The following is a 15,585-nucleotide window of genomic DNA, read 5'->3' as shown; positions in this document are numbered from 1 at the left end:
AGCCCAACATTTTATTGCGTTTATTTTAACGAATATTTATATACGAACTTGAAATTAACGGAAGTTCTCTCAATAAGACGAATATTCAATATGTATAACATAAGTCTATATGATCAAAACATTTACGCGAGTTAACATTTCACTTTTTTTTAATATTCAGAATCTGTGTTGTTTTTTTTTTCCTTTTTTTTTCTCATCGCAACAGACAATCAATACATTTCTCAATATATATCATATTATATGTATAAAAAGGCTTTTGCCAATCTGTGGGACAAATTTTTCTTTTTTTTGTTTCTTTCACTTTTTTCATACAACTTTTTTGTACTGAAATAAACTTCTTTTTCATAAAAATATTAATTTCGACATTTGAAATCGAACCAAATAACATGTAATTATTTTTAATTGAATCGATTTGTGAGTCACAACTGTTGATAATATTTTTTGAATGCCAGAACGGATATAATACTTTTACCAATTTTTTCCCATTATAACAATCATTTGTGTGCATTTTTAGTGGTGTTGAAATTTTGTGTTTAACAAGATATTGGAATCATCTGGTTAAAATTCATTCACCGCAGTTTTATATAAAATTATTATGATGTATCGGAAATTCTGATCGATTCATAGAACTGTTTCTGCATACACAAACAAGTTTAAAGTTCTTATCTGTAGCTGAAAAACTAATATCAGGGAGCTAGTACAAAAAAATATTGCAAAACCATACATTTGAAAGCTTTTGGCAGTATAAAAATTGAAAATAAAATATCGTGTTTTGTAATTATTAATGTGAATTACAATCATAATTATATCCTATAGTTTCAGTCAGCATATCATGCATTATAATAAAGTGTAATGCATGTTTTCCATCATTTGCATAAACAAACAGAATAATTCTACTTATTAACGGTATTATTTATATCATTGTTGTTGTATTATACCATCACGATTATGATTATTATGGTTGTTATTATCAATTTCTGAGTGAAAATTTTTCTCTTTAATTTCTTCAAATGTTCTATGTTGCCAGACATTTGTGAGATATGATTTGTATTATTTCTGGAAAAGTTTGAACTATTCTGATGATGTTAAAAGGATTTTAAGAAATTTTAAAGACTTGCTACAAGACTCATATTTTTTCGGAATTTTATTCTTTACTAGCAGCCCATCCCGGTTTCGCACGAGCATATAATAATATAATAAAAGAAAATACACAATGTTTACAGTGAGTTGTCCTGAAAAATTGTAATATATCATTTTGTTCTATCATTAATAGTATTCGCAGCGCACGCGGTTGAAGGAAGTTTTTTGTTTATTTTTTTACAACTAGGGTTAGATTATTCAAGTTTTAGTAAGCATCCCTAATTTTTTTGAAAATGAAACATAGCCTATGTCACTCGGGAATAGTGTAGCTTGCCAACGGTGAAAGAATTTTTTAAATCGGTCCAGTAGTTTCGGAGCCTATTCATTTCAAACAAACAAATAAACAAACAAAAAATCAAATCTTTCCTCTTTATAATATTAGTATAGATAGATATAGATAACATTTTTTGAGAAACTTCGAGTTTCATCCCTTCTGATGATTTCTGGTCAAGTCGAGTTAGATGTAAAAATCGGACGAATTTCTCAGAGAAATTCAATTTTTCAGAAGATCGTTTTGCATCACAAATATGTTATAAACTGTGTTCTGGTACTTCTGGGTGTTTTCTGACGATATAGTATTATGGAAAACTGGGTCAGACTTTTGAGAGAAGTTGTAACTTATTAAGAAATGGTTGAAATTAATTTTGCTGAAGTGCAGCTAGGAAAATTTGGACGCATTGATCAAAGAATATTTTGAATAAAACTGGAGATACGAAAACTTTTCCGGAATTGCGGATAAATTTTGAGGTTTTTCGATCAATCTGCATCAAAATTGAGGTACATCTATAACATTCTTATAAATTAACAGTTTGTCAGATTTTTTGATAATTATTAAGAAACCGTCAGAAATCACATTCTGAGTTAATTCTTGGTATCTTCTGAAAGTTTCTAAAAAAAAGATTATCACTAAGATTTACTGTAATACTGTAACCGAACCGTTACGATTTTTATTGTAGAGATGCTGTAATTGAATTGTGCTCGGTAGGTGAAATTGGGATACCTAAATCCTCTTAAGTCTCGATCCAGGTTGTTTATTGCTTAAAAGGTAAGCAAACTTAGTCGATAACCGACTGAAGTACCAACATCTAATCTTGAGCGAACGAAAATAGTTTTGTAATAATTCCATCTCTTTCCTTTTCTCTTTATTCTTCAATCCGTTGATCCAATCCCGTGATTTCCCGACCAGTTTCACCTTGTTGAATTCATCAGTGGAGATATTTAGAATTGAGACAAGTTTGAAAAGTGTCAAATTTAAACATAACACAGATTCAGATCGATTGAGCGTTAAATAAATTTGGCTGAAGTTATGTCAGGGGATGTTCAGCCCAGGCGTCGGAAAGATAAGAGACGTAAAAAAGGTAAAGTACTCATGGTTATAGTTTATTAAAACTCATTTTATCAGCTTACAGCCTTCGGCCCTTTCTTTTTATGATTTTGACTACTGTCATTCTGTATAAAATAATTCTTTGCAAATTTATCACACATCTCTCAATTAAATTTAATTCATGAGAAATTCTGATCTCAGCTGCACATAACCTTAAAAACCTTCCCGGAGATTGATGAAGCTCCTGATCTGTCTGTATTAATTTTTATGGATCGAGCGAGCGACCGTCCAAATATTGTCAAGTTGAAAATCCTGTTCAGACAAGATAGCAAAGTTCATTTTAGCAAATTGGAGTAGAGAGAAATATCATGGGACATTTTCTCTATAAACGGAGAAAAGGAGCCAGCTAGTTAGACTAAAATTTATTTTCCTGCCTGGCAAAGGGAAAAATTCTCGGTCATTGCGTTGTAAAAATTATCAAGAGCGAGTAATGAAGAGATGTCAAATATTTGCTACACAAATCAATGTTTGACAAGATTAACTGTGATTCAGATTACTGGAATAACTGGAGACAGAATTTTCCTTCAATGTCTGTTCGAGGCTTCAATAAACTGAAACTCGATCGATAACTCAATTCGCTACTAATTCTGAGTTCCAATGATATATTTTTGAAGAATAAATGAAGCCTGATCAACCATTTGGAATAATAAATGGTGAAATTATTGACAAATATTACATATTGGTCTGTTCGTTTATCATTCTTTAGAAAACTATTAGATCAAGCAAAATTCGCAGTAATTCTCTTCCTTGTGGAAAAGTGATCCTGAAGTTGAGATAAGTGCTGATGTTTCTAGTCTCTCAAGTAATAAGGAAGTACTATTCAGAAATCAGTAAGGCTTTTCCATCTATTTTAGATATTTTGACTATAGTGTCAGAATTCCCTGGTCCAACTAGCTTGCTGCCTTTCTATCTTTACCAAAATAGATCAAAGTGTATCATCTATTTCAAAAGCATTCGTTCGTATATTATATTTAAACTCTGTATAAATTTTTCAAAATTGTAATCATTATTACTTTTTCATTTCATCAATCTCATTTTTATACACATGTTTTCGCTTGTTCTCTATTTTGAATTGGCAATTTGCAGTTTTTGATATTGACACGAAGGCTTGTGTTCAGGTTTTTTATTCTTTATTCCTTGTTTTCATTGTGTAGTGCAATTAGAAACGGTGTACCCTCTGGTGTACCTTAACGTTGGCACATTTTATTTTTGATTAGCAAAAAAAAAAAAAAGACCACATGTTTCAACTTTAAGAGGATGCTGTATAGTCAGTCCTTACCAACCGAGTAAAATCTCACCATTTTTGACTGCTATCAAACACTATGCAGCACTGATCTGGAAATGCTGCAGTCAGCTGAACAAAAATATCACAAAACTTTCTTCTCTTATGGGAGAATAAGGCCATGAAATGTATCCCTACAATAAGTGATAATTTAATTACAGGAATATATTTTTTGGCATTGTTGTCAGATAGAATGAAATTTTGTTTCAAATATTACTAGTCGGCAGTGCATGTAGAATTGCGCTGATTACAGCTTTTTCACATCTGTGATAATTCCTGCGCTAAAACACTATTTTTTTAATATTCCATAACATTAACCTTACAAACTATTCATATACATTTGATTTACATACAATATATAAAATAATTCACAGGCTATTATACATTTGAGTTTTCGTAACTCAAAAAATTGCCAAAAAAAAAAAAACGTTATTTCACCACCTTTAAATCGGTTTGCAATTTTTGCAGCTGCAAAATTAGTATATTGTGCCTTATTGAAGTCCTTATTTGAGGTTCACTGCATTTCTGACAAATTTGATGTTTCCCAACAACGTTTTTTGAACGAAGTTCTATTATGTTACTGTTACAAACTCAACGATTCTGATATTTTATTCAAATACTTGAAATATCCAGCGATGAAATTCTTCCACTGGTTTTGTAATAATTTGACTCTAAATCAAATCGAACGTATTTCCCTTTATGAAATTTATCATTAATTTAAAAAAAAAACCATTGGTGTTCTAGAAGAAGATGACATCGGAACTCCCCCACCGAATCTTGTAAGTCCATCCGCAGATCCAACTGCAGAAAACTTAACAATCCACGTGCATAAAGAGGGAGGAACTGGAGGGCACTGGTGCGCCAGGATAATATTTTTCTCACTGCTCGCCATTCTCGTTGGATTAATCGGTGTTATTCTAATCGAGCACAGAGGAGCTGCTGATGGTGAGTTAAAAATTTTTTTTGCCACCTCATAAGTATGATTTTCTCCTGAATGTCGGTGGCCCAATATTGAAGTTTTCTAATGCGGCAAGGCAACTCTATTCATCCAAAAGCATCATTATCGAAATTATTTTCTGTTGGAATTAGGATTCTTATACCTCAACTCTTTGGATTAGGGCTGTTTGATTAATCAATTACTCGTAGACTTCAATATCAATTACTCGAAGACTACGAGTAATTGTTGTTTCTAATCAATGAATTAATCGTTTTTCCAATTACTTGGTTAATCAACATTCCTGATGTTTTGAATAATCAAGCATTCTTGATTCATCTATGAATTGGGGTTTACCAATTAATCTTTTGTAATTAATCGACTAATCGGCCTTTTCAATCAACCATTTTAAAATTAATCAATTAATCAATTCATTGAAAAAAACATTATTCAAAGTCTACATTCAATTGATTAATTGTACAGCCCTATTTTGGACTGACTTGTCACATTTTGTGATCGGTTAAAAAAACCAAAGAGCGACACCTCAGACGAAATTTCCACCTTTTAGTCGATACGCCAATCACTGAATCGCGATGGGCAACTGTGTTCGATGGCTGGATTGATGACGTCCAAGTTTCACATGACAAGCCAAAACCTGTGACTAAAGACAACAGTCACAATGACCCAGAGCCAACAGATGAAGCGAGTGAGGAAGCTTCGGATGAGGCAGATCCCCAAGAGAACGAAGCTCCTGGAGAGAGTAAGGAAGAAGACACAGGCGAGGATGTGTCTAATGGGAACAACGAAACTGAGGGAGACGACGATGAACAAGAATTAGATTCTTATCAAGAGCCAGGTGAAAGCGAAGAAGAGCAAGCTTCCATTGAACGTGACAACAAAAATCTCTCTGAGGAAAATGGTGAGTAAAATTGATTATATTAGTAGGTTGAGAAGTGAAATGTATTGACAAAAAGAACATGTGGAGTATTACTGCCTTGAATATTAATTTTCATCACCCTCTGATGAGGTTTCAGTAATCGGATCTCATAAATTCAAGTGTAAATATTATTTTGGCGAAATAGTGAAGTAACTGCGAATTTTTCACGAACTGATCGATTGTAAACTAATTCTAAGCAAAGAAGGCCCATTAGATGAAATTACACTTCAGAAGCTCCATATTCTGGGCCGAAGAAACATGCCAAAAAGTGTCAGCAGAATTCATAATCAGTTATCTTTTTTTTTTATCATTCAAAAAATATAAATTATTAAAGATCAATGCATGTCATAACAGCATAACCCCTGAATTCATGAACGTCCGTTAAATATTTAACGGGCGTAATATATAACTGTCCGTTAGAGGCATGATGACTTTTTTTCCATGCGAATCTTGATGATGACCGACTTCCAAATTTTTCCAAGGTATGCACTATCATCAGGAAAACATGCGAAATTTCAAAGTATATCAACCAAGAAAACAATTATTCATAAAAATAGGTCTTGGGCAGTTTTGTCGGGCGGCTCCTCAAACGTGTTCAAACTATCATTATCTAGAATGACTGTAAAGTACTGTCGACAATCAACAAATGACTAGCCGAGCACTAACAACAAAGATAAGAAAAATGTATTTTTATCAGTAACTATTCACTGCCAACTAATTATCATTCAATATTTGTTTAATAACAGAGCAAGAGGACAGTAAAGAAGTGGAAAACAACTATAGCGAAGAAAGCTTTCAGCAAGCGGATATTGAAAATGACGATGACGGTGAGGATGACGATGACGATGATGGAAATGATGAAAACGTAGCATTGGAAGAAGTAGAGGAAAATACAAGTGGAGAAGAACTTCAGCCGATAGAGAGCAAAGAAGATGACTTAATAAATGATTCTGACAATGAACTTGCTACCAGCATAGAAGGCGTTGATGCAACGGAAGGAAAGTTTAATGGCGACGATGATAAAACAGACGATGACGATGTGTCTTCCGAATTCTTAGGAATACCGGGAGTTAACGAAATCGACGAAGACAGTGCTGAACCTTTGGAAGAAGTGAGTATCATTTTAGTCACACTTGTAATTCCCTGGATAATACTTAAGAAAAGCATTCTATCCCGTTGTCAACGTCTTACCATCGCTGATTAACGTCTCTAAAAATAGCTACTCATTAGCATAAGCGATCCGTCCAAATATGTTCCTCAAATTTATGGCAAACAAATCATTTCATCAGGTAGACGACGAAGAACCAGAAGAAATTCCGAACGAGCTGGAGATTGAACCAGTGGTTGAAGAAGTCGAGGAAGAATCTAGCAGTGGTAAGCAATTGCTTTATTTGTAATCTCATCTTCTGGTGGGGTAACACTCCCATGATAATCAATCATCTTTTTACCTGTGCAGGGTGTCCCGTAATTCGCGCATATTCCAATACCCAAGTGCGCATGCGCCACATTTTATCTCTGTTAGGCAAGCTTTCTTAAGATTATTTTAACTTGAATACCGACCCGTCATATTTTGGCTATCTTGAATTTTCAACGCAGTGTAAACTTGAGTTGCCTGCGAATTTTTATAAATAGTGTTTGGCTGTAACTGAGTTGGTCTACTTAACGAGTAGATGAAATACTCGGCTCGAATAAGTAGAATCTACCAATGAAATCACGTGATTCGACACATGCGCAGTTGGGTTTTCAAATTTCCTGAGACACTCTCGGTATTAAGACCCCAGAGATATTGTGCATGAAAAATGAGGATAGTAAAGTTAGGTGAAATTTCTCAATTACGCGTACTGACGAAGCTATGCTATTGAGACATGCATTATTTTACACTTCTCATTGATTCGAAATTTGAAAATCTACGATTTCAAGGTCGCTGGTTACGTGTCTGAACTCAAACTTTGTGAATTTAAAATGGCATATCTGATATAGTGGTGGAAAATCCGCGAAATTACTCGATTTGGATCAAACTTTTGTACTCGGAGGTTTGTGAGTACTCTGATTACAGGCCCGATCTAACTTAAAAAAATTTAAATGGAAGGCCCAAAGAGTGTGGAAATTGTCTGGGTTGGCCCTGTTACAACAAGTTAGTTCGGTGGGTACTAGCTGGGCAATTATACCTAACTAGGTGCTGACTGGAAGCTACTCGCACAATTATTTTGTAACAATACTTAGCGGGTCAGACCAAGAACTGATTGGGCATCATATTGGAACATGGTGTATCTTAAGTCCCAAAATTTAGAACTCAGAGTGGTAATCAGCGACCTTAAAAACCACTGATTTTCAATTTCATATTAATGAGAGGTGAAGAAAAATTTATGTCCGGAATGGTTGAATAGCGTCTAATTGTTGCATCACAGCTTCGTTGATACGTGCAATATAGAAGATTCGGGACATTTTGTATACTGTAACGTTATGCATAGGCACTTTGAGCATTCTCCACGTTCCAATTCTTTACCCCTGGTTTAATTTATTTGGTCAAACTCCAAAGCTATGATACAAGATAACGAATGGTCTGCGTTTTTAACCAATGTGGTTTTACGTGGTTTACCTGTATATTGTTCCCCTGTTGTTGAGTCTTTGGTGCTCGAATAACGAGCATTACATGGATAATGATTATGCAAAATGGTGAGAAATAAAGTATGGTGGTTCCAGTGGCAGTCAAGTTTGGAGTTGGCGTTGCACTAGTTGTGGCAGCGCATTTCGTTCTCGTTAGACGATGGAATAATGGTAAAGATCCGACAATACTATCTCTTGCGCACCTAACATCTGTCACACTGTGTCTTACCTAATCGTAGATTTTACCCATAATCTGTGATCCGGTTTATAAACCTGGGTGAAAAAAATTCAAAAAAATTTTTCAGAAATGTACTACGTTTTTGGACAATTCTGAGAAATACTCTGTACATGATTTCCGAAAGAGCTTGAATTATTCGGATAATTTCTAAGGGATTTTAAGAAATTCTGGAAACTTTCTGGAAAGAACTCAATAAATATCGCGGTTTCTCAATAAATCTATCATTCTTATTTCTTGCATATAAATTGAGACATTTTTTATGACATTCATAGAAATTATTATGATTTTTTAGAAGCTGTCGGAAATTGACTGCTGGAAATTCAAGCTTTTGAGTAAATTTATAGAAATTTATGAAAGTTTCTGAATATAATTTTCGCCAGGAAATTACGTTCGTCTAATATTTCACGTGTATAATTGCAATACACATACAATTTTTACGTCGTAATTTCGCAAAGGCGTTGCTTGATTGTTTAGTGCGCTTGAGTAAACAGTTTTAATATTGGCATGGTGTATGCTAGAGCATTGTTAACCGATGACTAACTATTGTTGTCCAATTCACGACCAGCAAACAAGTGTAAACTCGTTGTTTATCGTGTTATCGTCACACAATCAAGTGCACACATATTTTTCAAATTCTTTCGAGATTTTCTGTCATAAGGTAAGTGGGTATAATTATTTTTCAAAATACGAGGTGTCGTTCAATTGGCTAAAATCTGACTACACGGTTGTAGAAAATGTACTTTTCACCTTTGCGAGTACTGTTTTATTGCAGCAGAATTCGAGATGAGGCAGAATTTCACTTAGTATCAATTCGGCACAATTGAAATCCGTTATTTCTTTACTCTCACGAATTTGAAATTAAGAAATTGGGACATGCTGCAAATATATAAGTAATTGCATGGGATTTTGTACAATTGTTCAAAAAAACCTTTAACTTTTTTATGTTTTAAAGTATACTCGTTCAGCTTCAGAACGCACGGTGTGAAACTGACTGTAACTTGGTGAAATAACATTCTCATCGGCAATACATTTTGAGCAACTTACTTCCCGCCATCATTTCTTTCATAGACGAAAACAACGCCTCGCGAGGGGTGATCGAAGGTAGAGAAACGCCAGATTTGTCAAGGCGGAACACGATTGTTCCTCCGCCGCGGCCCCAGCAGATAATTCCGACACTCGATCCGGAAGAAGGTAAAGAATACGAGGTGATAAAGGCGGAGAATTATGAGAGCCTGAGGAGCAAGTATAAAAAGCTTGAAACTGACGACGAAGAGCGATTGATTCAAACAACGAAGCGAGCGGATGACGGAAGAGATGAAGAGGCATTTGACACCTCGGACGGTGAGCGAATATCGGTTACAGAAGATGACGAAGAGGAAGAAGTGGAGGAGGAGGAAGATGAGGAGGAAGAGGAAGAAAACGAAGAGGAAGATGAAGAGGATGGTATCGACGACAGCGATCTAGTAGCCAAGCTGGAAGCCAAATATGGGAAACTTCGCACACCGCCAGACAGTGAAGAGGACGAAGATGAGGAAGAAGAAGATGAAGAAGAGAATGAGGACGAGGATGACAACGAAGATGACGAAGATATACAAGGCTGGAAACGTAAATGATGGATCAAAATTGATTAGTTTGAACTTTAAGGGGTGATGCTCGGTCAGGAGGGTGAAAAGTACGAGATTATTGGGAATCATTTTTTATTCAAAAACTACAAGTCATATACCAAGAAATGTTCGTGTATTTAAAAACGTATATTTTAATCAAGTTTACATCATTTTGTCAATAAATAATTTTCGTAAATAATAATTACATCACCATTCTCCTGGAGGCCCTCCGAAAAAGATGTTCGGTAATGTATTACTGCTACTCGGATTCGGATCACCTAAAATCAAAAGATGAGAAAAATTTATTCAATACTGTATACTAAGCAGTCTTCGAATGATCAATTTTTCGAAATATTTATTTGAGACAAAGTGGTGGACGTTCCAAGTTCAAGTTTCAATTTTCGATGCCAAAATTATTCGTTTTAGTGAACAAAGAAAAAACCACGTGACGAGAAAAAAATCTTTCGTTTAAGGATTGGATTTTTTTTTTTTTCTTCTCCAATGAGTCTGCAAAATTCGAAGTGAATTGATGCAGCAGTTTTCAAAATATTTTAAACACCGATTTCGGTTTTCCATAAATCTTATCAATCTTATTCGGTCGTGCATAAAATTTTCAAAGAATATTCTTGAGATGTTATACTCATCGAAAGTGCCAGAATTTAAAAATCGTATTTTTCAACCTACTGACTGAATATTTATTTCTCAAACGTATCGAATTATGAATAATAAAGTTAGTTCACTCCAATGTCAACTTAATCTTTAAATGAAGGCCATTCTGTCTAGTCAAAACAATCCTGACACATTCTACAATGATTATTTATCGCAAAATATATTGTTTCATGACGTAACTCACCATATTCAGAACTTGTCTTGGCAAAAAAAAAAAAAAAAGAACTGGAGAACTTGGAGAATTTTTCATGCGAGTATTCCGTTTTTCTTTTTCCTTACAATTTCATACTATTCTCCTTTTTCAATATAAGTGGGGTAAAATATGTTATTTTCTCTGTAATTTACAACTCTCGTAGCGTTAGATATGAAATATTGTTTCACAAAAGCGGTGAGTTGTGAATCTCTTAGACTTGTTCAATTTTCACGTCTCTTTGCACGTTGTAACAGAACCTAGCTCGAACATTTTTACCCAGGAAATCATTAAATGAAAATTATTTTGATCCACTTTTTTAAGTGAATAAAACAATGTTTTGTGTAGGAATAAAGCCGATTCGGGCAGCCCCAACGACCTCCTCTGCTGAACGCAAATCGGAATCTCGACCTGTTTCGTCTCGAGAAAAACCTGCAACAAATCCAGGCGGTGCTAGAGACTACGAACATCACGATATTACAAACTCGGAAGATGCGCTTATTCGTGAAGAACTTGACGTAGTTCAAGGCGAGGTTTGTATGAAAGCCAAAACAAGTTATTCTCGCATAATTTTTACGTATTTTCGAACGTTAATAGAAATTGTCCGTGAGATTTTATCTCTGAATCACAAATCTGTGATTTTAGAAAATGCGATAAGAATTTTGACCATACGGGGCCATCCATAAATTACGTCACACAAATTTCATGGTTTTTGACCCCCCTCCCTCCTGACGTGACATCACTCATGTAGTAATTATTAATTTAGAACTTGTTCAAAACAACACTTTTAACGTTATTAGTATTTTTGAATATTTTCAAATAAAGTAACAATTTGTACGTTCTTAGAAGATAGAAAGGTATTCAAATTCAGTAGAAAAAAATGAGGTATCTTTATATTGTTTTGGGCTTAAAAAAAATTAATAATCCTGTATCTATAGACCTTCAAACTCTTCCTTTACAATATCCATTACTGACATAGCACTCACTTCGTTATGTTTTTGAATGGCGATCGGAAAATTGGTAGTGTCAACATCTTCTTCATGCAACCGTAGAGAACCGTCATCGTTGTTTATCAAACAGAGTCTTATATAATTTGTTTATTTTTAATGAAAAATAAATAACAGAACTAAAGAAAGAAAAAAAAATACCATCGAAGAGCTAAAGTAAACGTCGAACGAAGGTGTTATCGGTATTACGATATATGAATATTAAAAAACGAACGATGAGTCAGCCCGCGATTTGTTGGATGAAGTTACGTGTGTCGAAAGAGTATAAACAATTTTAAACTCCAAAATAACATACTTATGTAACAATCATTTCGCCTGTGACCATATTCAGTTGTATTAATATTTTAGATTAGATGTGACGTCACGAAGCTTATGATCCCCCCCCCCCGTCACGTCTTGTGACGTAATTAATGAATGGCCGCTGTTGTCTAAATCAAAATTTGAGAAAAAAGAAAACACCATTCAAAAAATCTTCAGCAGTATTATCTGTGCTAATGATAGTGAGCACAAATAAACCAACATTCGTACTATGTTATCGAAATGAATCGGAGCAAACTCGAATAACACAAGCTAATATATGAATAATTTGAGAAGTGGCTTGAACTCTGGTGTTTTTGATACGATTCTAAAGTTTTTAGCTCATTTTGCTCAGTGATCAGATTCTTACGAATTGTTTGAAAAACTTTCAAAGAAATTACATCATAGTGTAGGTATAACGTGAAAATTTTATTTTTGACGAACGTCTGTTGCAACGTAATTATGCAATTCTATAATAAAAATCCAATATGAAGACGAATATTCTGCTTTTTAATTTTAGGTGATCTTTGGAGATCTCTGTAATGGACAAAATGAGCTCCAAAACATGGTAATGGGATCAAAAGTACCAGAGCTCAATAATGTTTATGGTCCTAATTTAAAAGCCTCTTGTCAAAATATGGATATCTTAACGTGTGTTACTCTAGTTTGCTTATATTTATTTTTATCACATATTCATGCTCATTGTCGCAAACAACATCGCGGTGATTTTTTTAAACGGATTTTCTTATTTTTTCTTCAACTTTTGATTGAAACAATCAACTCTGTTCATCTCAAAAGTACCCCTAATATTTCTGTAAAGTTTCATCAGTTTACAAGTTTCTTTTTATACTTGTCATTACCATTGATTCAAGAAACGAACTTTTTGTCAAAAGCTTTGGTATACGATGAAACTTTGAAGAATTACCCGTGGAATATCAAAAAAACTTTTTTGATACGCTAATTGACATTTCGCCGGCATCTTGAAACTTTTGTCACAATATGGGGGAGCATATCTGAAAAAAGCACAACAGCCTCTAATTATAATAGTGGTAGAACTTCTGAATAATTCACAAGTATGATCATCATGTCTCTAGGGTTTCTCAAACTAACTTTATCACTCATTTAACGCTTTCCACTCTATCCACGTTACCTTGAAGATAGTCACTTATTTGTGTTTATTTTCATTCACTTATCACTTATCAATATACCGACTCTAGAGTTTCTTTTTCTTTCACTAATATAACGATTGTTTCATTGATTTAAATGAACTCGTAACTTTTAATTGACCCAAACAATCTTGGAATGAATTGTTTGACTAGCTTGATATTAAAAATGCTGTCGATGTGACTGCAACATATTAATCATTCATTGTGCATGTTCTTCTGCGCATAATATGTGTGAAATGTGTGAGTGTGTGATATTACTTTTATTATTTTTGAAGTTCCGCATCATTGAAATTGGAGAAATTTTATGCCCACATTCTTTACACCCACATTTACCAACTTGAAGATTATGGGCACAAAATGTAGCAATTTCAATTTTTGTTTATAGCTATTCTCAATATAACTCACAAGTTTGTTAATGTATTTTAATCATGACCCATCCTTTTCGCGTTCTAGATAGTTTGAATAACCCCTTGTATACACAACAGTGAAATTGCTTAACACATTTCCGTTGGAATTAGAAATATTTCTGTTGGATCTCGGGTTGATTCCTTTGGAACTGATGTATAATCCGACGGTTTAAACAACCTTTTCTTTCTAACCGTGCTGGTATTGAACCGAAATGCATATTTCTTGTGCTTGTTATTGAATTCGATTGAAAACTTTGTTCTCATCACCGGTTCACTGAAAAATTGTCCGATTCTTGGTTCGTAATAATTCGAAACCATAATTGAAGGGCCGTACCACAAAAGTGCCTAGTTCTCTGTCAAAATGAAACTGAAATTTTCAGAGAGCGAAAAAACGTTCGCAGAACCGAATGCTTCGAAAAAATAAGGTTTATTATACTAGTTGAATCAAGTTGAATCGCGGAAAGAAAAGTAAAACAAGCTTACTCATCAAGAAAGTATCAGGCCTCTGGATCATAGGTTCTGTTTAATCTTCGAGAGCTGTTTCCTTGATCTATAATGAAGAAGCTGTGATACGTAGTTTCATGTAATAAGCCTCTCTTCTCTTCGGTCATAATTGCTCATATTAGCAGACGGATGAGTGAAATGGCGTAATAAACGAAATGTGTATACCATTTTCACCTTAAATATTAATTTTGACTGTCCTGTGATGAGATTTCATGCCTAGATTCAAATGCGAACGTCTATAAGATGATTTATTGAAACAGAATCATTGCAGTGTTTGAAATTCCGTATAAAACTGTTTCGAGCTTAAATTCAAGAACTTATGACGCGTGAATGTATTTTTGCCGTGCAAACCTCGTGGATGAACAGAATTCTAATTTTTTTTTTGTTAACCCCGGGTTAGGAGAAAGAAAACACGGGGTGGAAAATTGAAAATACTTGAGCCCATAGCCGGCTTTCGGTAAAAAAAAAAAAGAATTAAGGCTCTGGTACTTTCACTGTGCAGCCCTTCAATCACAATAATCTTGTTTGGCTTCGCCTAACATACACGATGCGAAACTTGTCAATGCTGTATTAACTCATCGATGTACGACCTGCTGGATATTTTCATTTGTCTAATTGCATCTTATGAATTCCCGTCGTCACAAATTCCGATATCCCATCCAAAATTCCACACCAAGACAGCAGAAAAACGGTTCGGGTATTTCACCACCTTGGTGTCGATTCATCCTGCCTCACCCAGAGTGCGATACGAGCTGGCTCGAAGTCTGGACAACTTGGCAGAGGAAAAAAAGGACAATACATATCTGAGGAAAGCTATCGCTGCGTATGAAAAAGTTCTGGAATTGGGAACTCGGGTACCACCAAAACTTTTCCGAATCGTTGGAGAGCGATGCATCGACAGACTCAGGTTCAGCGGTAAGTTTAGATAATAATTTACTTCTTATTAAGATTGTGTGATTAATCGATTAATCGTAGACTTCAATTCATTATTCCTGCAATTGATCGATTAATCGATTGACTAAGAAAATGATTGATTAATTAAATAGGGCTGAGTAATCGAGTTATAGGAAAAACGATTATTTGAAAGAACCGATTAATCAGTTAATACCTGAAACAATTGTTTGATTGAAAGCAACAAAGGCAAACAACTATTAATCAGAGAGCTCTGTTTCGCATAAATTAATATAAAGGGTTCTACATATAATAGATTTTACTGGTG

The 15,585-nt window shown here is 34.5% G+C and overlaps 1 protein-coding gene across 1 annotated transcript in view; it reads left to right on the top strand.

Annotated features, from left to right (window-relative positions):
• LOC124298935 (uncharacterized) overlaps positions 1-15,585 on the top strand; it is a 32,372-nt gene that overhangs the window by 13,714 nt on the left and 3,073 nt on the right. Inside the window, exons 17-24 of the mRNA XM_046751624.1 lie at positions 4,554-4,751; positions 5,309-5,659; positions 6,424-6,788; positions 6,967-7,051; positions 8,381-8,455; positions 9,591-10,127; positions 11,334-11,518; positions 15,044-15,281. Of these exons, the coding sequence (XP_046607580.1) occupies positions 4,554-4,751; positions 5,309-5,659; positions 6,424-6,788; positions 6,967-7,051; positions 8,381-8,455; positions 9,591-10,127; positions 11,334-11,518; positions 15,044-15,281 (2,034 nt within the window). The remainder of the gene's footprint in view (positions 1-4,553; positions 4,752-5,308; positions 5,660-6,423; positions 6,789-6,966; positions 7,052-8,380; positions 8,456-9,590; positions 10,128-11,333; positions 11,519-15,043; positions 15,282-15,585) is intronic.

The sequence above is a fragment of the Neodiprion virginianus genome, chromosome 2 (assembly GCF_021901495.1).
Source record: "Neodiprion virginianus isolate iyNeoVirg1 chromosome 2, iyNeoVirg1.1, whole genome shotgun sequence".
Lineage (NCBI taxonomy): Eukaryota > Metazoa > Arthropoda > Insecta > Hymenoptera > Diprionidae > Neodiprion > Neodiprion virginianus.
Note: the sequence above shows the minus strand (reverse complement) of the source record. Positions and strands in the feature narration are given on the sequence as shown.